General features: G+C 48.2%; 4 protein-coding genes across 4 annotated transcripts; 1 reads left to right on the top strand and 3 right to left on the bottom strand.

Annotated features, from left to right (window-relative positions):
* Window positions 1–606: 606 nt before the first annotated feature.
* Window positions 607–15192, top strand: LTR64_005020 (NRPS protein; the record flags this gene model as incomplete). Its single annotated transcript, XM_064899363.1, has 2 exons — window positions 607–786; window positions 850–15192. 2 exons carry the CDS (start codon window positions 607–609, stop codon window positions 15190–15192), a joined length of 14523 nt encoding a protein of 4840 aa, XP_064755320.1.
* Window positions 15193–20703: 5511 nt separating this feature from the next.
* LTR64_005019 (uncharacterized protein) lies at window positions 20704–21777 on the bottom strand (the record flags this gene model as incomplete). The annotated part of the gene is made up of 2 exons (XM_064899362.1): window positions 20704–21335; window positions 21390–21777. 2 exons carry the CDS (start codon window positions 21775–21777, stop codon window positions 20704–20706), a joined length of 1020 nt encoding a protein of 339 aa, XP_064755319.1.
* Window positions 21778–21882: 105 nt separating this feature from the next.
* Window positions 21883–22718, bottom strand: LTR64_005018 (uncharacterized protein; the record flags this gene model as incomplete). Its single annotated transcript, XM_064899361.1, has 4 exons — window positions 21883–22148; window positions 22245–22267; window positions 22333–22423; window positions 22475–22718. The coding sequence occupies 4 exons, from the start codon at window positions 22716–22718 to the stop codon at window positions 21883–21885; spliced, it is 624 nt and encodes a 207-aa protein (XP_064755318.1).
* Window positions 22719–23369: 651 nt separating this feature from the next.
* On the bottom strand, window positions 23370–25497 carry LTR64_005017 (uncharacterized protein; the record flags this gene model as incomplete). The annotated part of the gene is made up of 2 exons (XM_064899360.1): window positions 23370–25407; window positions 25472–25497. The coding sequence occupies 2 exons, from the start codon at window positions 25495–25497 to the stop codon at window positions 23370–23372; spliced, it is 2064 nt and encodes a 687-aa protein (XP_064755317.1).
* Between the last annotated feature and the right edge of the window lie 431 nt (window positions 25498–25928).

The raw sequence follows: 25928 nt of genomic DNA, 5'->3' as shown, positions 1-25928 counted from the left end.
GATTGCCAAAGCGGATTGATGCAGGTGGCGTGAAGAATACGGGATCCATGCTGAGTACAGGCAAGCTGCATAGAATGGGTCACAACCAGATCTTGATTCGACGAAGATGTGAAGAGATGTGAACAGCACAGAGCACGAGGAAACCGCAAAAATTTTGCACTGTTCGACGTCATCACATCTGTCGTGCTGATGTCCTATACGTTGTTGTATGTTCACGTTCTTTGTCGATCAACAGCGGCCACTGAAAATCACCTGACGCGTCTTTCCTCCAACACGCTATTCACCCAGCTCAACATGCTGGCCATATTCTATGAAAAAAGGAAGTCGATTGTGATCAAACCACCATGGCGATTCGTCGGCATTTGTTCGCCTGTAGCTGCCTTTTTGCAGGTGGTGACCAATTCTCGCGTCTCGCAATCGTTCAGCGATGGCCGACATGAGTAACGGATCTCGACGCGTCTTGGTTTGAGCGCGACACAAACCACATTCAAATATACGATTGTCAAGTGGACTGGGTTCCAAGGCAACGCTCACCCTCAGAACCCGACCATGATAGGCTCCGACATGAGAATTGAAAGGCCATGATCGTATTCTAAGCAGCTCGCCATGGTCTTGAGTACCGAATCTGCAAGGCCCACGGCACGGCTAGCCATAGCAAATCAGGACCGGAGACTTCTTCCTGGACCAGCTCTTCTCGATGACTTAGTGCACTGCGAATCAGAACACGCAATAGCCATACACTACATTGGTCCTAGGGACGATCGAATTCTTCTTACCTTCAATCAGGTGCAGGCCGCAGCACGACGTCTGGCGATATGTATACAACCACATCTGCAACAATGGACACAGTGCGACTTGATCGTTCCGGTGGTCTTACCTCAGCATCCATCTCTGTATATCTCTTATCTAGCTGTGCTGAAGCTTGGTGCTGCTTTTTGTCCTGTCACACCTGATACCCCCCACGAGAGAATCGCTTTCATCATCGAAGATGTGGCTGCAAAGCTACTCGTCTGCCTGCCAGAGATGCAGCAAACACTACAAGCCTTACTACCCAAGACAACGTGCGTCGCGGTCAATCTCCAAGATTTGCTATCTGGTGACGAACAGTCCCTGCAATTGACCCCAAGACCATCCGCCAAAACCGCATATGTAATGTACACTTCTGGCTCTACTGGAAAGCCCAAAGGCGTGCCTGTGTCCCATCATGCAGTCTGTCAGTCTCTGCTTGCCCATGATGAGAACCTCCCACAATTCGAACGTTTCCTGCAATTCGCTGCTCCTACTTTCGATGTCTCAATGTTCGAGATCTTCTTCCCCTGGTATCGAGGTTCCGCGATTGTTTGTTGCGAGCGAGAAACAATGCTGGCTGACCTGCCAGGCATAATTAACTCGATGGACGTAGATGCGGTCGAGCTCACACCAACTGTTGCAACGACCTTGTTACGCACGAGATCTGCTGTGCCACGCTTAAAAATACTCCTGACAATCGGCGAGATGCTGACAAAACATGTCGTAGTCGAATTTGGTTTCTCGCACACGCAAGACGGTATGCTATATGCCATGTATGGGCCAACTGAGGCATCCATCCATTGTACAATGGTGGCACAGATGAGCGCGACGGATTCCGTCCACAACATCGGACGTCCATTAGCAACAGTGTCTGCCTACATTCTGAATGACTCCACTTCTCACCGGGATCATATGATCCTCGACATAGACCAACCTGGAGAGCTGGCAATCGCTGGACAGCTGGCTGAAGGATACCTAAATCGTCCCGATCAGACAGCTGCGGCCTTCGTCGAATTACCTGGTCATGGGTGTGTCTACCGCACCGGAGATCGTGCTGTTATGAAGACGAACGGAGAAATTCACATATACGGCAGAATCGTTGGCGGTCAGGTAAAGTTACGTGGTCAGAGAGTTGAGCTTGGCGAGGTGGAACAAGCAGCCATGCAAGTCGCCGGAGTACACCTCGCTGCCGCTTTAGTGCTTAATGAGACCCTGGTCCTGTTCTGCTCGGGCGAACCGTCATTGACCCTCAAAAATGTGGAGGCTAGGTGTAAAGCGTGGCTGCAACGACATATGCGGCCAGGACACATCGTGATTGTGCCCGCTGGCTTGCCCCAACTACCTTCTGGCAAGGTCGATCGGAAAGGTCTTGAAAACATATACGAGAACGAAATGTGTGAAAATGCTGTACGAGATTCGCGATCTGATCATTCCGACTTGGATGCTTATTTGCAGAAGGTCCTTTGTGAGGAATTGAAGTCTGAATTGAGTTGGCATACTTCGCTACGCAATTGCGGATTGGATTCGTTACAAGCAATACGTGTTGCCTCGAAATTGCGCAGCAAATTCCCAGCCATAACCATCTCAACGGTCTTGGACGCGGAGTCGATAACAGATCTTTCAAGATTGATCACAAGAACAGGAGCACACAGCATTAGCCAGAGCCACACAAATCACGATTCTATCTTGAAGAGAACGTCATCCAAGCTCTATGACCTGGAGCACTATTCGTCTATTGGTCTGAACATCGAAAAGGTCTTGCCTTGCACCCCAATACAGATTGCGATGCTTGCCGAAACGTCCCAGGATTCTCGTTACAACCTCAATGAGATCGTTCTAGCAACCCAAGACGTGGTCACATTCTCTGATATGGTGTCGGCCTTTGAGACCCTCGCATGCAACAACGAGATATTGCGAACCGCTTTCGCAGCGACAGGTGATGCTAACATGCCCTTCGTCCAACTAGTAAGGGCTTCGCCGTCCCTAAGCGAGCCCGCGAGCATGACTAACACATTACAATTACGAAAGAGCCGTGTGCCGCACTCCATAATCGTTTCACTACATCACGCGATTTACGATGGTTGGTCCTGGGACCTAATTATGAAAGACCTAAATCACTTGCTGAGAGGTACGCCAGTCGGCGCCAGGCCAACATTTGAGGACTATCTTCGTGGACAACAAGCTTTAGACGATTCGCGCATTCAGCAAGACCTCGTTGCATGGGCGCGTGACTTGTCAGAAGTCGAAGCCTGCCAGTTACCAACACTTCGTCCTGAGGTCTATGAAGTCTCTACAAGATCCATCCATTCGACTGAATTGTGTTTGCATCAGGACTCACTTGCGCAATTTGCCCGACGTCGTCATACCAGTGGACCAGCCATTATGCACAGTGCAGTCCTTCTCCTGCTGTGCATGTTGTTGGACACCACGGACGTCACAACAGGTCTCGTCATCTCAGGACGCGACCCCGTCATAAACAACATTGAAGACGTGATTGGACCACTTATATCGACGCTGCCCGTCTCTGTACGGACGGACAGATGCAGAGACACGGAAGACCTTATGCAGCAAGTCCATCGGAAACACTTGCATTGTCTGCAGCACTCACGACCATCTCTGGCGCAGATCAATTCTGCCTTGAAGAGGTCGACAAATACACCGCTGTTCGATACCATCTTCGTCTGGCAAGAATCTCTTTACTCGCAATCTGTAATGTCGGATTTTGTTTCAGTGAGCAGCAGCTTTGATTTCTTGCCCTATGCTTGGATCATCGAGGTCGAGCCTAAGCAAGACAAACTCTGCCTCAAATCCACATACGATCCAGCAAGGATAGCTGACAAACAAATACGAATTATTCATCAGCAGATCGATGGCATAGTCACTATGCTCACAAAAAGTCCTGCCGAGACACTTGTTCCTAGAATGTGGTCGTTACTGGATGAAAATCTCTTGTCAACGTCAAATGTCGACTTTGCAAGATTTCAGTCCGACAACTTCACAGCAAAGATCGAGAGCATAGCACTCCACGATCCTGATAAAATAGCTGTTGATTTTATCGTCGATTTTGACCCAACAAGCGCATCAATCTCTCGTGAACGCTTAACATACCGACAACTCAATAAACAGTCGCTACATGCTGCCAATGTGCTGCGGACGAAATACAAGCTCAAGAAAGACAACATCGTCGCTATTCAGAGCAAGAAATGTATTTCTTTGTACGTCTTGATCTGCGCCACTTTACGAGCTGGGGTTGCATATCTTTGCATTGAACCTAACACGCCAGAGACCCGTGTCAAGGAGATCCTGCAACAGGCACAACCACAAGTTTTAGTGGTCGATGCTGAAATCCTTCCAAAGTATCGTGATCAGTCTTCCCCAATGGTCGCGAGTTTCGATAGTGTCGTTTCTGAGAATGCTACGCTACTGGAACCACTGAGAATGGAATCATCTGGCAGAGACTTGGCTTACGCAGTCTTCACCTCAGGTAGCACTGGTGCGCCAAAAGGTGTTCTCGTTACCAGGGCAAATCTCATGAGCAATATTCAACATTTGTCGGAGACATATCCACACGACGCGACATCCAAACTGCTTCAGTCATGCTCCCCAGCGTTCGACGTGTCGGTCTTCGAGATATTCTGGACATGGCATTGCGGGTTGACGTTGTGTTCAGCCAACAACGATGTGCTGTTCAGAGATGTGGAGGCATTTATCAATACTGCGGGTATCACACATCTCGGTATGACACCTTCAGTTGCGGCACTTGTCAACCCCGACAGAGTCCCCAATGTTGCATTTCTGGTGTGCTCTGGCGAGCCGATGTCCGCTAAGGTTTTCAATGCATGGAGCCAACGTGGTCTGTACCAAGGATATGGACCAAGTGAGACGACTAATATATGTAACGTTCGACATTATCGCCAAGATCGTGCATACATCAATAACGTCGGACCGGCGTTTCCCAATACGTCGCTTTTCGTATGCGCCCGGCGTCGACCCGAAGATCTTTCTCGTGCTCAAACTTTGTCAGACTTCACACTTCTGCCGAAAGGTAGTGTGGGCGAGATATGGATAGGTGGACAACAGGTTGGTAGAGGCTATACTGACCCAGATCTAACGTCGAGGAGCTGGCTCGATCATCCGAAGTATGGACGACTGTACAGGTCAGGAGATATCGGCAAGTTATTGGCAGATGACTCTCTGGTTGTATTAGGTCGTGAAGATGATCAAGCTAAGATCCGAGGCCAACGTGTTGAACTCAATGAGATCAATGCTAGGCTTATGCAATTTCCTCACGTTTCAGATGCTTTTAGTTTCATATTGCCGAAAGAGTACGGGAACGACAAGCTTGTGTGTTTCTTTGTTGTCGCTTCGGGCGATAGTGAGAAGCTGATAGGAATGCTCTTTGAGCATTTGAGGGACACACTACCAATTTACATGATTCCAGAAGCATTAATTCCATTGGACGAGTTGCCACTGACACATCAAGCCAAAGTGGACAGGAAACGACTTACCACAATTCACAGTCAAATGAGCCATGAGCAAATGGCTCTTTACTCTGACTCGAGCCCTGCTGAGCTGGGCAATCAAATAGTGGACGAGAAAACTCGCAAAGTCGTGGAAGTCTTGTCGGAGCTTACTGGCCTGCCGACATCTGAGATCAATGTCCATGGTTCTTTCTTTGCTTATGGTCTCGACTCAATTAGTGCCATTGCCTTTGCTCAAAGATTGAGATCTAGCAATATAGGGACAATCGAAGTTTCTACAGTCATGAGACACTCTTCAATCATGAGACTTTTACCTTTTATCGAAGATGTCTCTGAGCATGCGAGATATGGTACACCTGCTTCAGAGCTCGTGCCAGACACGACAAAGAGCTCGTTAACCAAGAAACTCGAGGCCGAAGGCTATCAGGTTCATGCCGTGCTCCCCTGCACTTCGTTGCAAGAAGCTATGCTGTCCACGTCTAGCTCTCGAGGCGCTACGTCTTATCTCAACCACGTTGTGCTCCGCCTGTTCAAAGATTTCAACAAGGTCAAGAATGCTTGGTCCTGTTTGGTACAACGTCACGAGATTCTGCGAACAATTTTTGTCATGACTGAGGACGACCATCATCCATATATGCAGATTGTGCTTGGTTGTGCGAATCTACCCTGGACAGAGGCAACCGATGTATCTATGGATAAAGTTCCTCCTCTGTTCGATAGTCTGCCTTACAGGCTTCAGCTCGTTCCTAGTTCTAGTGGTCACACAGAGCTGCATCTCTTCATGCACCACGCGATCTATGATGCTCAGTCCCTGACTCAACTATTGATTGAGGTTGAGCTCATTTGTAAGTTGCAACCTCTTTCTGATGCAGTTCCATTCTCAAAGTATCTCGACCACATCTCAGCGAATGACAATGAATCTTTGGAAGCCTTCTGGAACCGCCAACTGAGAGATGTCACGCCTTCTCGGCTATCGGAAGTTGTCGAGCAGCACGACTCTAATAGTAGTCAATCATCGAGCAAATCATGCCCGGTGCCCTATACCGAGCTAGTCACACTTGCTAGGAAAACCTCAACCACACTGTTGGCTTTATGTCAGGCATCTCTATCGAGGGTTTTGTCTGCCCTGTTCGCGAACCGGCAAGATATCTGCTTTGGCACCGTTCTCAGTGGACGCACTACAACTCTTACCACTAATGCTGTCGGTCCCTGCTTCAATACTGTCCCTACCCGAGTCGCGATACGCAGGAATACTACGAACGCTGATATCTGTCACGCTTTGCAGGAATACAACGCCGAGGTCTTGCCATTCCAAGGCACGCCCTTGAGACGACTGCAGAGACAATACAGCAGGGATGGCAGACGTCTCTTTGATGTCCTATTGTTGCTGCAATCTCCCAGAACGGACCTCGATCAGTCGATATGGAAGTTAGTGCGAGAAACCGGTCAGATGGATTTCCCATTCGTAGTTGAGGTGCAACCTGAACCTGGGACAAATGTTCTCCACGTCACGATTCACAACACAGTAGTGAAAGACAACAGCTTCAATGACTTCTTCTTGGGCCAATTTCTGGCAATTCTCAAGGACACTGCAGAGAAACCTCCGGCACTCGCTGGCGAAGTAATGCATCTCTTGCCCGAATCTGAGATACGATTCATCAATTACGTTAGAACCTTTCATAGCAATATTGACGGCCACAGAATTGAACAAGAACACAACGATACCAACAAAGCCCTTCTAGACTCCACATGTGGTAAGCATTTACTCGAAGCATTGGCCTCAATGACATCGAGAGACATCCAATCAATCACGCCTCGGACGAATGTTTTCCAGCTTGGGCTTGACAGCATCAGTACTGTTCAATTGGCTGCACGACTGAGAGTGTTCGGCTACCGGATTTCATCCGCAGACATTCTCGACAAGCCTACGCTTTCTGACATCGTGCGATTCTGTCAACAGAGTCAAGGTGTAAGAGACGCCGAGCACGTCGACGGCTTCGATATTGACGCTTTTGAGAAGAAGCATGAGCAGTCCATTATCGGACGCTTTCACCTCGATCGACATGTGGTGCAGGCTATCTGGCCATGTTCCGCAACACAAATAGGTATCTTGTCAGAATACCAAAAGTCTCATGGTCGTTTGTACTACAACAGCATACAAGTTCGGCTTGGACAAGATTTCGACCAAGGTCGGCTTGAAAGAGCTTGGGAGCAAATAGTAAGGCGTCACGAGATGCTCAGGACTACCTTTGTTGAGATCTACGATAAAGATATACCTTTTGCTATGCTGGTGTACGTCCCAGGACACGACAAGCCCATGCAGATTCTGCTTGAGCAGGAAGATCAATATCCATTGCGGAAGCCTACCGCTAATATCATTCCAAAACCTTTCTCACGACCACCGTGGTCTTTCCACTTGTCCAAAGATGGAGGCGAAATCTCGATAAACGTGCACATGTTTCACGCGCTCTACGACGCTCGAGCTCTGGACATCGTCCTCCACGACATGCAGACTTTATATTATGGCGAAGATCTGAAACGTCCGCCATCTGTGCATGAGGTTTTGAGCCTCATTGTACACAATAATAGATCTCAAGACATGGATACCAGCTACTGGAAGCAGATGCAGCCTATGGCACACGCGACAACTTTCCCGGACCTCAATATTGAACGTGACGTACCATCAAAGCTACAAGTTTCCTGGTTTCAACTCACAAGCCCGCTTTCAATGATTCAAAAGGCATGTGAAGATGCAGGCTGTGCCTTATTGGTGGCATGTCAGGCTGCTTGGGCTCAACTACTAGCCGCCTATACCGCGCAACAATATGTCACCTTTGGGACTATCCTTTCTGGGCGCTCGTTCAACAAACAGGAGCTCAATGATGCTGTTTTCCCTACAATTAATACTGTACCTGTAATTGTGGATATGTCACACGACTCCGAATCGCTACTTGAACAGATCGCACGAACGAACGCACGTCTGCACAAAAACCCACATTTGTCACTACCGCGAATCAAAGCAGCCCTAGACGTCGAAGGGAACCTCTTCGATTCTATCCTTGTGCTCCAAAAATACTCGCAAGCTGACCAAGCTCAAAGATCGTGGGAAATTAGTTCCGATCAAGCCAGTGCGGAATATGCCGTGTCAATCGAGGTCGTTCCACGAGATGATGAGCTGGCCTTGCAATTGACATACAATCAAAAAGTTCTACCCAAGGAGCACGCTTCCGTCCTGCTTCTGCAATACGAACAGCTGCTCCATGATGTTCTGCACATACCGACGCATCACGATACGGAAAGCAAAAGCATAAAAGCTGGGCGTTCGCCTGTGACGACTTCGATCAAGTCGGATCACAAAAGTCTTCCTGATCTGGTTCTAGCACGTGCTACACAGGACCCGACTGCGACTGCCCTCGAGTTTGTGTCGGATATCCGAGGGGAACAGATACTCCGGCAGACGTGGACATATGCGGAATTAGTCGCTAGGAGCTCACAAATTGCCAACCTGATCCTAGAACATGGCGCTCAGCGAGGCGACTTCATTGCTATCTGCTTCAACAAATGTCCAGAGGCTTCTTTTACTCTTCTCGGAACTCTTATGGCAGGATGCGCGTACGTGGCAATAGATCCTGGTGCGCCGAAAAGCCGACAAGATTTCATCCTACAAGACGCGAGTTGCAAGCTTGTTATAACAACATCCGATATTGTGGTGTCGTTCGAAGGAATGCACGACCTCCAAGTGCTTTGCGTGGACGATGACGAGATGATGGGAACACAAAGCACGGAGAGACCTCAATTACAACGACCTGTGGCAGGGACTGACGTGTGTTATTGCCTGTATACCAGCGGCACGACTGGCACACCCAAAGGCTGTATCATCAACCACAATTCTGTTGTCCAGGCATTAGTTTCTTTCGCCCACATACTCGAGAAGCGTTGGACTGAGAACTCTCGGTGGCTGCAGTTCGCTGCTTACCACTTCGATGTTAGTGTGCTTGAGCATTTCTGGAGCTGGAGTAAAGGTATTTGTGCTGTTGTTACCCCTAGAGACCTTTTATTCGAGGATTTGTCTGGCACTATCAGCAAGTTGTGCATTACGCATCTCGCTCTGACACCCAGTCTTGCTCGACTACTGACACCCGAAGTAGTGCCGTCGTTGCGTGAGGGTGTATTCATTGTTGGAGGCGAGCAATTACGGCAAGATGTCATTGAGACTTGGGGTGAAGAAGGCTGCCTCCACAACTTTTATGGACCTAGTGAAGTCACAATCGGCTGCACGTTCCGACCCATATCACACAAGACATTCAAGCTTGCGAACATAGGTCAATCATTTATCAATGTCGGCACGTATGTGGTCGCACCCGGTACAGACAATCTTGTCCTGGTTGGGGCTGTAGGCGAGCTTTGTCTATCTGGACCCCTTGTTGGCGTTGAATATCTGAACCGGCCTGACCTCACTGCTGAAAGATTCACAATCCTGAGAGGTATTGGCGATCGTGTGTATCGAACAGGAGATCTTGTCCGTATGCTACACGACAACAGCTTCGAGTTCATAGGTCGGATAGACGACCAGATCAAGCTTCGTGGTCAGCGCCTTGAAATAGGAGAAATCAACCACGTCATATCGCAAGCCATACAGGCCGATGTGGCTACATTGGTGCTGAAACACTCCGAGCAAGAGAAGGAGCAGCTGGTTGCATTCTTTGCTCAGGAAACAACTGCGAAATACGGAGACAGAAGGCCGAAGGCACTCGAAGATCCCGAGATGAGGGCACGTATTCGCGTGGCACGAAATGCTACTGCTGAGCAATTGCCTGCGTACATGATGCCTACTTATTTCATGGCTATTGACTTTGTACCTCTGACGGTCAACAACAAGGTGGACTCCAAAGCTCTCAAAGCCTTGTATTGCTCTCTTCCTCTGAAACAGGTACGTCAATTCCAGATCACAGATTTTCAAGATCAGTCTGTGCCAGTAGAGAATTTTGAGCGGATCGTTGCCCTGGTCACAGAGTTCCTAGACCTCGCACGCGACAATATCACTTGGGGCAGTTCTCTTCTCCAGCTCGGCCTTGATTCGATATCAGCAATAGGTCTATCGAGAAAGCTCAAAGCAGCAGGCCACCATCGAGCCTCTGTGGCAATGATACTGAAACATTCCGTGATTGGTGACCTCGCTGAGATTCTCTGCCAGAACACAAGCCAGCACGACGCCAGGATCCATGAGGAACAAAATTTAGCAGAGCAGAGAATACACGCATTCGCTGCTGAACACGAACCATCAGTCTCACGAAGACTGTCCAGTCACTTAGGCAAAGTCAAGTTAGTGGCACCGTGCACTCCTCTTCAAGAGGGCATGATCTCAAAGATGTTGAGCAGCAATGCTGACCAACCACCATACCTTGTGAAGTTTCTGTTTTCTCTCAATGATTGCGACATTCCTGCACTAAAACGTGCCTGGGATGTTCTCCAAAATCAACTCGATATATTAAGAACTCGATTTGTACCAACAGAAGAGGGATATGCACAAGTCATCTTCGAAAACACACCGAACTGCTGCAACATGGATTATGGAACGGATTCTATGCAAGAAGATCCCGTTCAGTCAATTGATGCATCCTTTCGGAGGTGGATTGAAACTGCGAGAAGACTTGACTCTGCATGGCCGTGGCAGGTCTGGCTCGTTCGACGCGATCGAGGCCGTTCTAATTACATGTCGGTTTTCCTCTTTCATGGCCTTTTTGACGGCATTAGCATGCCTCTTATGCTCGATCAACTCAATCGTGTCTACCAGCAATTCAGTGCGAGTTTGAAACAACCTTCATTACATAAGGCTCTTTCGTTCGGCCCTCTACTGTCACTAAAACAAGCTCCCGACTTTTGGCGAAAGACACTTCCTCACGTCAGATTACTTCCACTACAAGATGATGAGTGGTTGGACACCTCAGTGTCGCATACCGTACGGAAAAAGCTCAGCCTGAAAATTATACGTCAGCAGGGAAGGGCTATAGCTGTCACTTCTCAAGCTATCTTTCAAGCTGCATGGCTCTTTACTTTAGCAAAGTTCTTCGATGTCAATCCCACAATTGGTATTGTGTTGTCAGGTCGTTCTATTGACCTTGAAGGCGCAGATGAGTTCATATTCCCAATGTTCAACACTCTGCCTTTTAGCGTCACTGTTACCGGAGAGGGTTCCTCGCTGGCAGATCTCATCAGGACATGTTATCAAAAGAATGTCGATGTTCTGCCATTTCAACATACTCCTCTTAGCAATATCAGGAAATGGCTGGCCATGAACACAACGCAAGAGTTGTTCAACTCCTTGTTTGTCTATCAGGGGCTACGAGACACAGGACGCGACACGACGAAATGGCCATGGAGTGAGGAGCGATCCGAAAACATTGCCGACTATCCCCTCAACATCGAAATTGAGGAAGTCTTAGAGAACCAGTACAGCATAGTCATCGTGGCATCTAGTCCTTCTTTGCAGAAGCAATCAATCTCTACCCTTCTTGAACTTTTCACCACAACACTACAGACGATATCTAAAGCGAGTGAAACTTCACTACCAACAGCTTTCTCTGAGGACAAAGATGTCATCAGATTGCACCAGCCTACTCACTCTCAACACAGAGAGGCCAGTGAGGATGACCACGAGAACGAGTCAATAGCAATAAGTATCATTAGGTCCGAGATCTCACGACTTGCTAGCATCGACGAGTCAGCTATTGGCAGTAAGCAGCCCACAATCTTCGAAATTGGATTAGACAGCATTGATGCCCTCAAGCTGACCACAAGGCTCAAACGACGAGGTCTTGCTTTACCTGTGAGCAAAATTTTACGGCATCCGACAATAGCAGGCATGGCCGAACAGTCCATCGTGATCCATGATCAAGCACCTATAAATGGCGTTCACGATGACGCGAAGTGGTACAGCTTATTGAAAGACCAGGGTGTCCACCTCGAGGGTATTGAGACGACATTACCCACAACTTCGATGCAGGAAGGCTTACTGCTTGATTATGAACGGTATTTCAATGTCATGGTTTGGAAGTTGAGTGCACAGACAGACCTGAGACCCTTCGTCGAGGCAGTTCACCGATCCTACCAAAACTTGCCAATCCTGAGGACCAAATTCGTAATGCTTGCAGAGCCAGTCGAGAAAGTATCCTTCCTACAATTGATTACTAAAGCTCAAAGTGGTGGGCGAAAGTCCCAGCTGACCTTCTCTCTGAGAAACCATGAGGCACTGAAAGAACACATACATTCATTGAGAAAGAACGCTGGTTTAATCAATTCTCAACCTCAGCTGCAAGTGGCTACTCTAGACGACGGTAGAATATACTTCATACTGGCACTTTCGCATGCTCACTATGATGCATGGTCATTGCACCTATTACTCAATCATATCCAACAATCATATCAAGCACAGTATCCTGGTCCCATGGAAGTTGGCACGATAGCAATGCATGTTAATGCGATCAAAGAAAATAGCGTAAGTGAAGCGGCTACACGATTCTGGTCTGCACATCTGCATAATGTTCAGGCTTGTCTGGTTCAAAATACAGTAGGCGACTGTTCAGCCACGTTGAGACACAAGACGTCGAGTATCAAACCCTTACAGCTCCACGCTGTCTGTCGAAAGCATGGTATTACACTCCAGTCTCTTGGCCTCGCTGTATGGGCCCTGACCCTGAGTCACCTCAGCAAACAGAGAGATGTCAGCTTTGGGCTAGTGGTTTCCGGTCGAATGTCTGAAGAGACAGAAAACCTCGTATTCCCTGTCTTCAACACAGTCATCTATAGACCACAGATCGACCTGCGGTGTACAGCCTCGGACCTTCTAAAGAGCATCCACAATATGAGCGTGCAAATCTACGAGTATCAGCAGTTTCCTTTGACGAATGCTTTGACACTTGCAAGAACTGGTGGCGCTGAGCTCTTCAACACACTGTTCACGTTTCAGAAGAAGCCACGCCGAGAAGCGGACGATCAGCCAATTTTCGAGGAAGTTGACTTGGACGATGGTGAACTCTCACCTCCATATGCGATCAATGTGGAGATGGAGGAGAAGAACGAAGGTCTCGTATGGACTGTTGCTACTCAAGCTGGTGTCATGGCTAGTTCAGGTGTGGAAGAACTCCTTGACAAGCTCGATAAAGTGCTCGACTTCCTTATTCACAACGACTCCGAACCAGTTTTCGATCACTACAGAAACGAGATTTCTATTTGCGGACTACCTCGAACAGAGTTTGTGAAGCAAGAAGAGCACATGCAGCCCATCGGCGATCGTCAATCTGAGCAGCAGGAAGTACAAAATTCACAGTGGACGCCCATGGAGGAAACAGTCCGCAACGTCTTCTCGCAGGTGTCAAATGTTCCTCAGGAAGAGATATCCAAGCATACCACTCTATTCGAGCTAGGTTTGGACAGCATCAGTGCAATCAAGATTGCCAAGTCCTTGCGCGAAGTCGGTCTGCGAGTACCAGTCAGCATCGTTCTAAAAGGTCAAAGTGCTGCGAAGATTGCAGCGGCTGCGTCAGCAGAACTCCCAAATCAAGTTATCAAAGATCGAGAGCAGGTTAGCAGGTCATTACAATTAGAAGAAAACTTGCTTGCAACAATCAACCACTCACTTGACCTTGCAGATGTAAGTCCGCAGCACGTTGAGACTGTCCTGCCAGCGACAGCAGGACACGTATACATGCTAGACATGTGGCGTGCAAGCAAAGGTCGGCTATTCTACGCAACCTTCTGGTTGGATGTCCGAAACTGCTCGGAAATTATGTTCAGGGCGGCTTTTCAAATGCTCATTGGCAAGACTCCTGCTCTGCGTACCAGATTTATCGAATCTGGCAACAAGTACTATCAAGTTGTGTTCAAGACAAGCTCCAAAGAGACGGGACCACTACAGTATGAAATCATGCAGAACGGCAGAGGCTTATTGGTGTCTTTACAAATTCATCACGCAATCTACGACGCCGTCAGCCTTGAGGTGATGCTTCAAGCATTAGAGAAGTTGTGTCGGAACAAAGACTCGTCAATCGAGCTTGCAACCAATATTGAACCATTTCTGACCACTACAATGTCAAAGGCAGCACAAGCACAGGCCCGCGAGTTCTGGATGAATTATCTTGACGGCAATCACGCAAGCGAAAGAAAGACGAGGAAAAGCAGCTTCACCGTCGATCGTAGCAGTCGCTTCTTTCCAGATCTACTATCGACAACAATGCTAGCTGAAGTTGGGCGCAAGACAGGACTAAGCATACAGTCAATCTTCTTCGCAGCCATTGCACGAGTACGTGCTCGCCGTCGACATCAGGCGGAGGGTCAGGCATCTCCGACCATAACACTGGGAGTCTACTTCGCCAATCGATCGCTGGACATTGAGCGCATCACTGAGCTTGTGCAACCTACCTTCAATATTCTCCCTGTACGGGTTGATGTCTCAAAGGGTTCACCCTTGTTGGTATCTGCTCACAAGCTCCAAGGAGATATGATGGAGATCTCACTAGCCGAGCATTGTGGAGTGAATATGCGGGATTTGCATGCCTGGACTGGGGTTGAGGTAGATTGCTATGTCAATTTCATAAAGCTGCCCGAGAACACAAACCACGAAGGTGAGACACATGAGGCTGGTAAAGACGAGGATGTAGTTAGAATCCAGCACGCTAGTGGTGAAGCAAGAGAACAGGCAAAGAGCATTGCGGTTACACCCGGTGCATCGCCACTGATAGGTGGAACTGTCGAGGTTGGAGAGGGTGTTGAGTGGTGTCGTCCGGCTTTGGATGTGGAAGCGAAGATAGACGCAGATGGTATGCTGGCAGTTGGCATGTTTGCACCGGAAGATATGTTTGGCGACAAGGCTTTGGAGGATTTGATGGTGGAATTGAGGGAGGATTTGGAAGCTGTGCGGGTATAATTACGTAACTCCGCACCTTGTCAAAATAATCACCTTTGTCTACGACAATCTTTTTTTATTATTATTCAGTACTAGTATAGTAACGGTTATTAAGCAGCCTATCGCTCTTTAATGCTTGGAGCGGACCCCGAGGCGGGTGCCGGTAGATATCTCTTATTCGCACGACCTTAAGTCGTAAAAGTAATACCACCTTCATCGTATCCTTCACATCAGCCATCGTCTGCACTGCGGCGTTCGCGATCCCGAAAACATTTGCGGCACTGTTCGGACTAGGCCTCTAACGATGCAAATCAATCAGATTTTATTGCCGAACAGAACTGACAAACTATCCTAGAACAGAAGGCACAGGATAGATTTCAATCTTCTCGGCGATGCCGCTTTGGTCTACCGGGTGAGCAGGTTAGCCGAGCTGCCCTCCATGGTGTTTTAAGGCGTAAGAAGGGCGCATGCAGAACGCTATCACTGGTGGCACAAGCTTCACCTCGGGCGCTTCTACAACTACAGACCCACATCCACGGCGCGTGACTAACGCCTGTTGAGGCTGCAAGAGACGAAAGGCAAAGGTACCCAGCATTTGTAGTTGGTTTGTTGAGCCCTTTTGGCACTGCCCACGAGCAGTGGTCAGAGCGTTTTAAATCCGTAGGCTTCTGGTCTCATTAATAATCCTTCAGGAGGATGCTGCTTGTTGATACCCTGACTATGCACATGATGACTCTTCCTCAACGGATCGCCGTAAAACGGGAAAAGATGAAAGCTTGGTCTAGTAGAGGAACGATTTCGTTGTGCGAGCGAACTCGATACTTCTCTTAGTAGACGCCTGAGATTAATATCTGGCAGAAAGAACGTCCGTACTAGAATGCATGTATAGTGCAGTGAGAGTGACCCATACCCACAGAGCGCGTTTGGCGGGTAAGTTTTCATTAATCTTTTAAAGATGTGCATGTATTCCCAGGTAATTTCTTCTGGAGTCATGACCGCTTCGGGCGATGGCTGTTGTGTTGAGCAGAGAAGAAGCATTGCAGCAGTGCTTGAGCTTTTCCGAGCTGACTTGACACACTGTCTTTCCACTTTCGGAGACGAATTCCTTGAGCGACTCTAAGAACGATCATTTGTGGCCGGTCGGCAGCCAATCTGGAGCAGAGGCGGACAACCAATTAGCGGGTGCGTATCCCGCTCTAACAGCTGTGACCATATATGGAGGCCGTGCAGACTGAATTGCATGCACGCTTGTCATCTTCCCGCATTATAGCTCTTAGTAAACCCATTGGTTCCAATCGGATCATTCAATAAGTAATGTTGCAGTCCATCCTTAGACACAGTGGAGATGATTTCACTGGCCTTATGTGAACTGCCAAAATTGGTTGGTGACACATGCTGAAATGGTTCAGGTAGATGAGCCATAGCCTCATCCACGGATCGCACTAACTTCCTGGTGCCACCATCGAACGGGTGAAGGAGAAGGTCGACTGTCACCGCAACCAAGTGCTGTAGGCCTTCGTTATTGTCGCTTGGGTTATAGTACCGCGGTTCCGAGGCTGGCGCATACTTCCAATCGAAAACTTGTGCTAGGTCCCTGTATATTAAGGATATGCTCCCTAGATATCGTCGGGCTGCTTCATCGTACTTACTGCAGTATTCAAGTACTTCGATGCATTTCTTTGCAGCTTCGAGATCCTGTGCTACCTCATCCACATTGTCCGTGTATAGAAGTTGGTTCGCGGTAAAGTACAGTAGGACGTTGCACGTACAGTATGTGCAATAGATGAACAACCAGCATGTTCGGAGGACGACTCCTTCTGAATGTGCTAGGTCCAGAAGCTTAGCAGCTTGTCTGCAAGACCAGATACATGGTTCGAGGTGTGATTGTACCGTATGAAAAAACTCGGGTTGATACAATATCTGGTCAGAGGTAGCGAATTGGGTAAGCAGCTTTCTATAGATAAGGATGAACGCGCTCATGTATAGTAGATGGATTGAAAATATTGGTCGTAAGCGTTGAGCTTTCTCATCCGTGCCGAGCAGGGAATCAAGCCTCATGTACTCTGGCAGACTGAAGAGCCAGTCCTGTAGTTTGTCTTTATAATTCAATACCGTGGTAATTGAGATAGATCGTGCATGGTATGCATCCTTCAAGATCTTACAGCTCAAAACAGAGATCTTGACAATTTGGAGTTGAACGTCATCGGCGATAGAGCAGGGTCTGCTGCTATCTGTAAGAACAGCGTTGTATAGTTCATCGTTCTGCGGATCCGGCAAGTAGCCGGTTGTTCCGCAAAGCCAGCAACTTAAAAATACAAGACTGGATAGTGTTCGTCTCCAGGGCGTCGGATCCCCTTCATAGACAAGAATGTCATTCTGGTGTATTCGTGCAATCTTCAATCCCATAGCGGCGTACAGGAGCGCGCTTGTTCGTTTCTCGAAAGTGAAGTACATGCACAGAAGGGCCATAAGTCGCATGGCAGAGAGTGGAGCCTCTTCAATACACTCCTCTATATTGAGCTTTACAGCTGCCAATAATGTTCTCTTGGTCACCTCGTTGTAGCGGCCAGGGAAGTATTGGCATCCCACTGCAGCCATTGCGCATAATTGACACAAGGCCACTGTCGAAGTAGGCTTTGAATTGCCAGGATAGGCATCAGCAAGAAGTTTCGATACCTCCTCCTCGGCAAAGTAATCGAACAGTACAGCAGAGCCGTCCAAGAAAGATGTTATGCCGTGTTCAACAAGTTCTCGTGGAGGTATCAGCACATTGCCGAAAGGATCCGTCGTATCACACACCCACCGTAGAGCGGTACCGGTTGTGTTAAAGCTTTCGTGTGGTGTGGATTTCGTGCTACTGGCAGCTACAGTGGCAGTAGCCTTGTTATCTGAGCGGAGGGCTAAGAGGGCGTCTAATGCCTGAGCCTCGGTGCCAGATCTTAGTGTCCCTAGAACATCTTCGAAGTCTCGGATTGTCTTCGAGAGACGTTCTACTTCTTGCATTCTTGCCTTTGCAGTCCTTTTGTCGTTGGTAGTATAAGAGCACTGGCATGCAGCCTTCACACAGGAAGTACAACTAGGCCTTTGGCCATCGCACTAAGATCATTAGTAGGCATCATTCACGAAGCCCAAATATCCCCCACCTTCGACTTTCTCCTGCGGCAGCCTTCGCAAGCAACAGAGGAATGTTTTCGTCTTCGACAAAGGTTCGACGTAATGACGTTGGTTGCCAGCTTCGTTCTATAAACTGGTGAAACGACAACCATCTTGCTCGCCGGCTGAGAGTATTTTTGGCTTACTACACTGCACTGTTGTTAGATTATCAAAAGGTCGAAGGTGAGCTCATAAGGACAATATTATAACTGTGTACGTAGATGTCCATACACTGAGGAGAAATTGCCGGAAAAAAACCCTTTCCCTCAAAGGGATCTACATCTGAAGTTTGCCATTCACATGTTCTAGCCCTGTGAATCGGCTCTGAACAAGTGCACCCTTGTCCCGAAAGCCTCGCAGGCCACGTGATTGGACAACCACATGATCCGGAACGGACAACGAAAGATAACTATCGGCAGGACGAGGCTCGGTAAACTAAGATGTAAGCGCCACTAGCCGACAGCGATCACGCTAATTAGAATCCAGCATGTGGCGGATAAGTTTTCCGGGGCTCGTCCTGACGTCATCAGTCAAATCGGGTGAAGCGTACCTTGGCCTGTAAAGGAGCGTGCAGATTAGGGATATCGATCAGCTCATGAGAGCAATGTAGAGTACATGTTTCACTGTATTAGTGCCGGACTGGACCCTGACAGTCGAGGCCTTTCTTGGCACATTTGAGACATGCTAGCTCTGTTCGATCGTAAACAATACGTCGTTTACAACAGTTGTAGTAACCTGGATGATCGGTAAGTGGATCTACAGACTATCATGGGATCTGTTGCCCTTACCCCGACCTATTGAATTAAAAAGTCCATTTGTGCTACCATCAAAACCTGGAACTTTAAGACGAGTTCCACACCTGGAGTGCACTCCCCCACTTTAGTCGCTATTCTTGATAAAGCTAGCTCTCTTGCATGAGGCCCTCAGCTTCTGCAATAAACGCCAGCATGAGTGAGGATGGCTTCCCGTGTCTTGTCCTTGCTTCAGGATAGTCAGAGTATGCACAGGCAACGGCGAGTACGGTGTTGACCAAAAATGACGAACAGTAGTGGCCATGGCCCTTCTGCATGTCATTCAGGAAAAGCTCGGCATCAATCCAATTGTAAAATGTTCCTTCCCAAGTGAAAAGGACCGACACGAGATTTGAGACTAGAATATCATCGTCGGTAACGGTGGTCCAAGGAGAAGCAGTTCCACAGTATGGAGGATCATCTGTGAGTCGAGCGATGCTCAATGCATCTCGAGACCTACATCGATGTGCTTGATCCTCGATCTTGTCTCGAAGCCATACAAAATCGGGGCTGGCTTGGCGCCTACTGACGTGCAAGTCAATCATCTGCTGTTTAACACACTGCCTGATTTCCGTAAAGGTGGCATTGCTTCGGACGAGTGAGGTCAGTTGCAAGATTTGTTCATCAGTGCTATGTCGCACGGTGTCGATAAGGTCGTGAAGAAGCTCGCTATCATTTTCGAGATCTTCAACTTTACGCTCTAAACTTCCACGACGGCGGAGATCGTTTCTGCTGTATTCGCATTGTTCGTTTCGCTTGAGACAGGCAGAACATGGATGCTGCCCGTCGCACCAGAAGTTTTAGGCAAAGTATAGTATATTTTTTGAGACAACAATACCTTCGCTTTGCGCTTTCGGCAGCAATTACATGCAGCACTTACATAACGCGACCCTACGCGAGCAGATGTATTGGCTGTCGAGATTGCTTCGGATGCAGTAGATAGTCCGCCGGGCAGCAAAACTTTTGCCGTTCGTGCTCAGGACGTAGTTTCGTTGTCAAGCTGAAAAGCAGTCATCAAGCAGAGGTGCAGAACAGCTATGATCTGGTTGTTATATGCGCGAAAGCAGTTCGTGGCAAGGTCTCACCAGCCTTTCCGTTGTGCCCGTAACTGCACCTCCGATAGGATGTTGTTCTACGGTGGTACATCTCAGAACAATTGCCTTCTCCACTTGTGGCGATACCGGTAAGCTGTAGCCTGTCATTCGCCATCTCCTGTAGTAGTGGACGGTTACGTTTACGGTCTATCTTAGCTACAAATCACACTAGAGCGAGCGGTTGTCATTTGCCGACTTTCCCATGCCTGGTGATATTGACGTTCAGTCACACGACTTTAAACGGTATTCGTTTTAGATATAGACCTCGTCACACCTGCCTAATATAACAGTAAGTATTCCACTCTGAAGGAACGAGAGCTTCGGTACTGATTATAGGGGTCAGAGCCTGTTGTGACCACCTAGCGTCGCATCAGGAAGGTGTAACGAGTTGCTTGGTCATGGAACAAACATACACACGTTCCAGAAAAGCGATCCAGTATTCCCGGAAGCTAGTAGCGTCCATATCACGATGTATTACTCCTGCTATACTCTTCTCAGTAGATATACCTGAAATTCAAGTTCTCCCTGTCCGTCAAATCCTCAAAGGCAGTCCTGTCGTACCCTTCCGTCCTCCTCTTCTCCAGGATTTGCTCTGCCGTAAGTCCCTCGTGGCCCTGTAGCTTGTCACGTCGCGTGTTTTCCTTCTTTAACATAAACCACAAAAGGCAGATCACCACGACTTCAAGGAGGTGACTCACGATCATACTCCAAATACCCAGCTCATATCTTGGCGCTTGGCTTGAGAGGTAGAAGAATGGACCGGCGATATTGCCCGTGCAGTATCCCAGAAACAGTACTGCATTGAAAAAAACTTTTTTCGAATGTCCAGCCACGTTGGCGATCTGTAGAGATAGGATAAGGACAAATGCAGCGTTGTAAGGTCCCGTAAGGAGGTAGCAGATATATCTGCCTGCATGATGAGATGAATCGACGAATCGTAAACCGAAGGCCCCGACGATGTTGGGAACTAGAAATATGAGGACGAATTTGCATCGATTGTTGTTCGGGAATCGGTCGTTGAGGTAGACGCAGAGACCAATGGAAAGGGCGATGAAGGCGCCATAGGGAGCTTGCATAACTGCTGCTAGGAGTTTGTCTTGGAAAATGCCTCGGACGATGAGCGTGCCTATCAAAGATTGTCAACTGGTGTCCTTCCTGGTTTTCTTTCAACCAGGCTTACCGAAGTTCGATATGCCGCCATTTGGCAAGTTGCACACTGTTCCTAGGACGTAGAAGAGGTATAGTTTTGGATCTTTTAAGGCCTCCCACACCTGATAGGGTTTGAATGTCTTATTTTCCACACCTGTTTGATTGTCCTTGAGACGAATGACAGTGATACGCTTCTGGTGGTTGGTCAGAAACTTCGCGGTCACAGGGCTGTCCGGCATGAGTATCATTATGACAATTCCCCAAGCTGTACAGAGTGCTCCGATGATAATGAACTCATATCTCCATGATGGGAGTGCTCCCTGGATGTGTCCTATGCCGTATCCCAGAACGCCTCCAATCGCAATTCCGACGGGGGGGTTATTAGCTTGTAGCTCTGTCTGGGCCAGCCTTGTGCCCATGGTGGACATCTGCTGGCGGGGTGAAAATTACTTACAACCATTTCCTAAATACCACGTCAGCTTGCTCGAGCGAAGAAGCAGGCCTCGGTATGATCCGTCCGACTATTACTCACCTAAGTACCACAAACCAATTCTCAAAGGTTGCTGACGTCTAGTATACCACATCTGGGTGATAAGCATAAATGCCGGATCGGCACATGCTTCCGCCGCACCCGACAGGAACCTCATCACAGCGAGAGTCGCGAAAGACGAACATGCCGCTTGCAGCATCAGGAAAACGCCCCAGACTATGATGTTGAAGCCAAGGTATTTGCCGAGGGGGAATTTCTGCATAAGAAAGTTGGTAGGAAAAGCGAAACTGATGAAGCCAACTGGTGTTTCGTTCATTAGCTGCGGACTTGACGATGACGTGACTCATGGTTGCTTGCTTCCTGCGGAGGACGCCAGTGATCACTTTGAATACTCACAGTAGAAGATGGACGACAACCAGCTGCTCATGGTTAACAATGCTTTCTGTGACCCATCTACCGAATATCTGCCGGCTCACGAACTTACCTATATTCACCACCAGACAAGTTAAGGTCCTCCCTTATGCCATAAAGTGCTGCATATGACAATGTCGTCTTATCAATATAGAAGAAGACGTCTGCATGCAATCAGTGAAAGACCCAGATACAAATGAAGGTTTCACTCTTACAATTGACCGCAATCAAAGGTATGATGAACCAATCAATTTTCCTGACAATTTGCTTCTGCTCAACTGGGTCGACCTGCATATTGAAGTCGTGATTCTCAAACAGTTTCATAGCGACATCTGCTGACTTTGTATGACCCTTTGCTCCCGCCGCGAGAGCCACGGCGATCTCTGAGGGAGACTCATCGTGTTCGGGGTAATCGACATCCTTTGAGTCGAGCATCTCATGCTTGGGAGGATGAGCCATCCCAGAGTGCTTGACTGGGTGTTCCTTGCTATGTCGTTTTTGTGACCTTGCGCCGACAAACTTTGAGTCTTCGTATGATGCGAATAGAGTCACAAGTCAGCAGAAGAAGTACAGTACGTAGAGAGGTTGGAAGGTTATACTGTGATAAGACGACAAAGCATACCACGGAAACAGCCAAGCCCTAGTGGGCCAAGAAGGCAAGCATGTCGAAGCAACACAAGACCTGACGCCACATTGTCATGTTTCTGCGGGGAGAAGATAGGTGGGTTCCAAACTTTCCGCCGGGGCAGGAAGTTCGGGGTTCAGTTAACGTGGGATGAGCTAGCTGATCTTCGTACTAGTAAGTGATTGATCTACCATTTCTCCCACTGATCTTGGTTACTGTTATTCTTAGTTGGTTCTTGATTGGGTTTTGGTCAGTTCTTGTTTGGTCTAATAATCCTCCGATGCATTCGGAGAGCAGACCATGAATGCATGCTTGGCAGGGATGATAACCCATTGAAGTACGGCGAACGTCGGCTTCAGACCGGCTGATATTCAGGCGAGAATTGGAAGCCGCCGAGCAATAGTTGATGTCTGGGAAAGATGCTCGCGGCGTAGTGACTGATTTCAGGAAACAATATGTGTAACAATACAGGTTAATTCATCTCTTTAGAAACCAGAATGAGGAAAGAAGTCTATGCCAGCCGAATTCTCCATCCCAAAACCTTGCGCAAATAGGTCTTCCCAAGCCATATCAACACTCAACGTTGCCAACGGAGTGTCAGGAGTTGGATCGGAGCTCAGTTCCTGTCCAGTCCATTGAGTCTGCTGAGGCATCACATCTGCTACAGCCGCGTTCTTGACCATTCTGGACTTCAGTCCGAACCAAGAAAGGAATTCCTTGTCCACGTTGCGTTTGTCGTTTGCATTGCTGTTTAGATCAGGCGCTGCGTAGCCTTCGTTGTCGAACAAGGATAGTACAGCATTGCCAAGCACTTGTATGACTCGAGCAGCTCTTTCAGCAACTTCACGACCAGATGAGATACCACGCAAAAGTGACAAGCTGCTGTTAATATTGGTCTCGATGACTTGTCGTGTGAGATCTTTGCGCACTTGCGGACTAGCTCTGAGAGAGTAAAGCATCGTCACAGTTGCCATGAAGATTGCTGATAAAGCCACGAAGGAATAGCTGACTTTGTTCTTAGCGTACAGTGATCCATAACAACTGATCAGGCTTATTGAAGAGTCGGCACATAGCTGGAGAGATTCAATTGACGGTTGTGGCTGTGCAAAGGATGGTCTGTTGAGCGCAATAACCGCGAGATGATAGGCGGTCTGAAACCATTCAGGAGATTGGAACATGGAAGAGCTCATCGGGTACCTTGGCGCAGTAATCAACCAGTCATTAAGCTGTGAGTACAAGTCTTGACGAACGACGTCCAAGTCAGCCGGTCCTAGCAAGCTGCTATTACTGATCGAGTGAAACGTTCTGTAGATTTCAGAGTTGATCTTGCGCAAGTTGATCAGATGGTTGAATGTTGACATGTCTCTGACATCCGTCCTTACCCTCGGCACTACCGTCTGCAGAGTCTGAGTTTCGAGGTCGTTGTCGGTCAATTGCAAGGGATAAGGCATGTTGATGTCCGCATCCTGTATACCCAAGGGTCGGCCCAGATAAATTGCAATGCTGCGATCATAAGCATATATGCTCCAGAATATCCTCTTGGACATTTCAGCCTCCTTCAATTCCATATGACGAATGCTTTCAGCTCGATGTAAATCCATGCCGATAGCAGTGCGTAATGCAAGACCAGTGGTGTGCCACATATTGACTGACTGAGGTTCGGTACGTCCATACATCAGTAGTAGCATGAGCGAAGTAATGCAAGCAAGGTCATCAGAGAGTAGAACACTCGTCAGATCACGTACAGCTACGTCAAAGAGGTCTCGGTGGTTGTACAACTTTTTGCCCTTGATTCTGCCGTGCTCAAGTGCAGCTATAGCGAAGACCATATACAGCTGAAATCGAGCTATGCCTGGGATGTCCTGCCCTCTGGCGAACGGCTCGAATTTATCCCGCAAGAAAGTCGGTTTGTGCAGGATAGGGAGATGAGGCCAACGTTGGTCAAAAAAGATGTCAATTAGGGCCAAGCCATGATCCTCATAGAGAGAAATGCTGTCAGCACTAGCATGATCTGTAGGGGTTTCTGCAGAATGATCATCTTTCCACAAAGTCCAGGCACTACTTTTGTCGCCTGCATCCACACGGTTCTGGTGAGCACCACCAAAAGTAGGCCGCAGGATGCGACCCGTGTAATTTGGATAATAACCCTGATCGCGTCGTGCCTCTGGAGAGGTAGGATTGAATATAATTGAACGATGGGCCGAAGTTGGTGGCGATAGCTGTTGGTCGATGCTCTGACCTACCATGCGTGTGATGCTGTTCTGCCGCTCCTCAACAAGCTGCCGGTTCAGGTCGGTGACCTGTGCTCGTAGATGGCGTATCTCATCTCGCAATGCTTCTTCATCCACCTGGACTGAACCAGAGACGACGGTCAGTCTTTCAGACAAGACACATTTGACGCCAGCGGCTTCACAAGGTCCGCATGGATCTTTTTGATCACATTTTTGCTTGCGACGACGACATCTTTCGCAAGCTGCTGCGATGCGTGTCAGACCAGGTCGGTGTTTCCGCCTCGGGGTCGAGCTATTTGAAGGTCAGGAAGAGGCCGAAAGATGGCTGGTGGTTGGATCCGACAAGGTCGACTTACTAATCGTCCTGTCTATCGTCGTCCATTACGATATCGTGTCAGTCACTGTCATGTACTTTTTTGTGTTACGATGTTGTGCACAGCTCAAATTCTTCTCATTCTTTGATTTCTGGCACAGCCACACTCAATGGCAGAAATCCAGACCTAACTGGTAAGCGGCGGAAAGATCCGCACTTTTCACGATCAATGCAAGTCATCAAATACCAAGGACATTGGAGGACGGCAAATACTATCTGCATTATTGAGTATACATTTGATGAATTTGGACGTGTGAACTTGCACGATGCAGTAGCTGACGATCGAAGGAGTGGTTGGTGTACAATCATACAGCTTCAAGTCCTGGGTGGTTGATGTCTTTTTTTATCTGAAGACCAACAGCGAGGCTGGTAGTGATTCCTGCAAAAGTATCGACTCACGTAGCACTTCGGACCAGGATCTATCGAGGTGTGCAGACAGG

This window comes from Lithohypha guttulata, assembly GCF_036872675.1.
Source record: "Lithohypha guttulata strain CCFEE 5908 chromosome Unknown scaffold_3, whole genome shotgun sequence".
Lineage (NCBI taxonomy): Eukaryota > Fungi > Ascomycota > Eurotiomycetes > Chaetothyriales > Trichomeriaceae > Lithohypha > Lithohypha guttulata.
The sequence above is the reverse complement of the archived record's forward strand: the minus strand, read 5'-3'. Positions and strand labels throughout refer to the sequence as shown.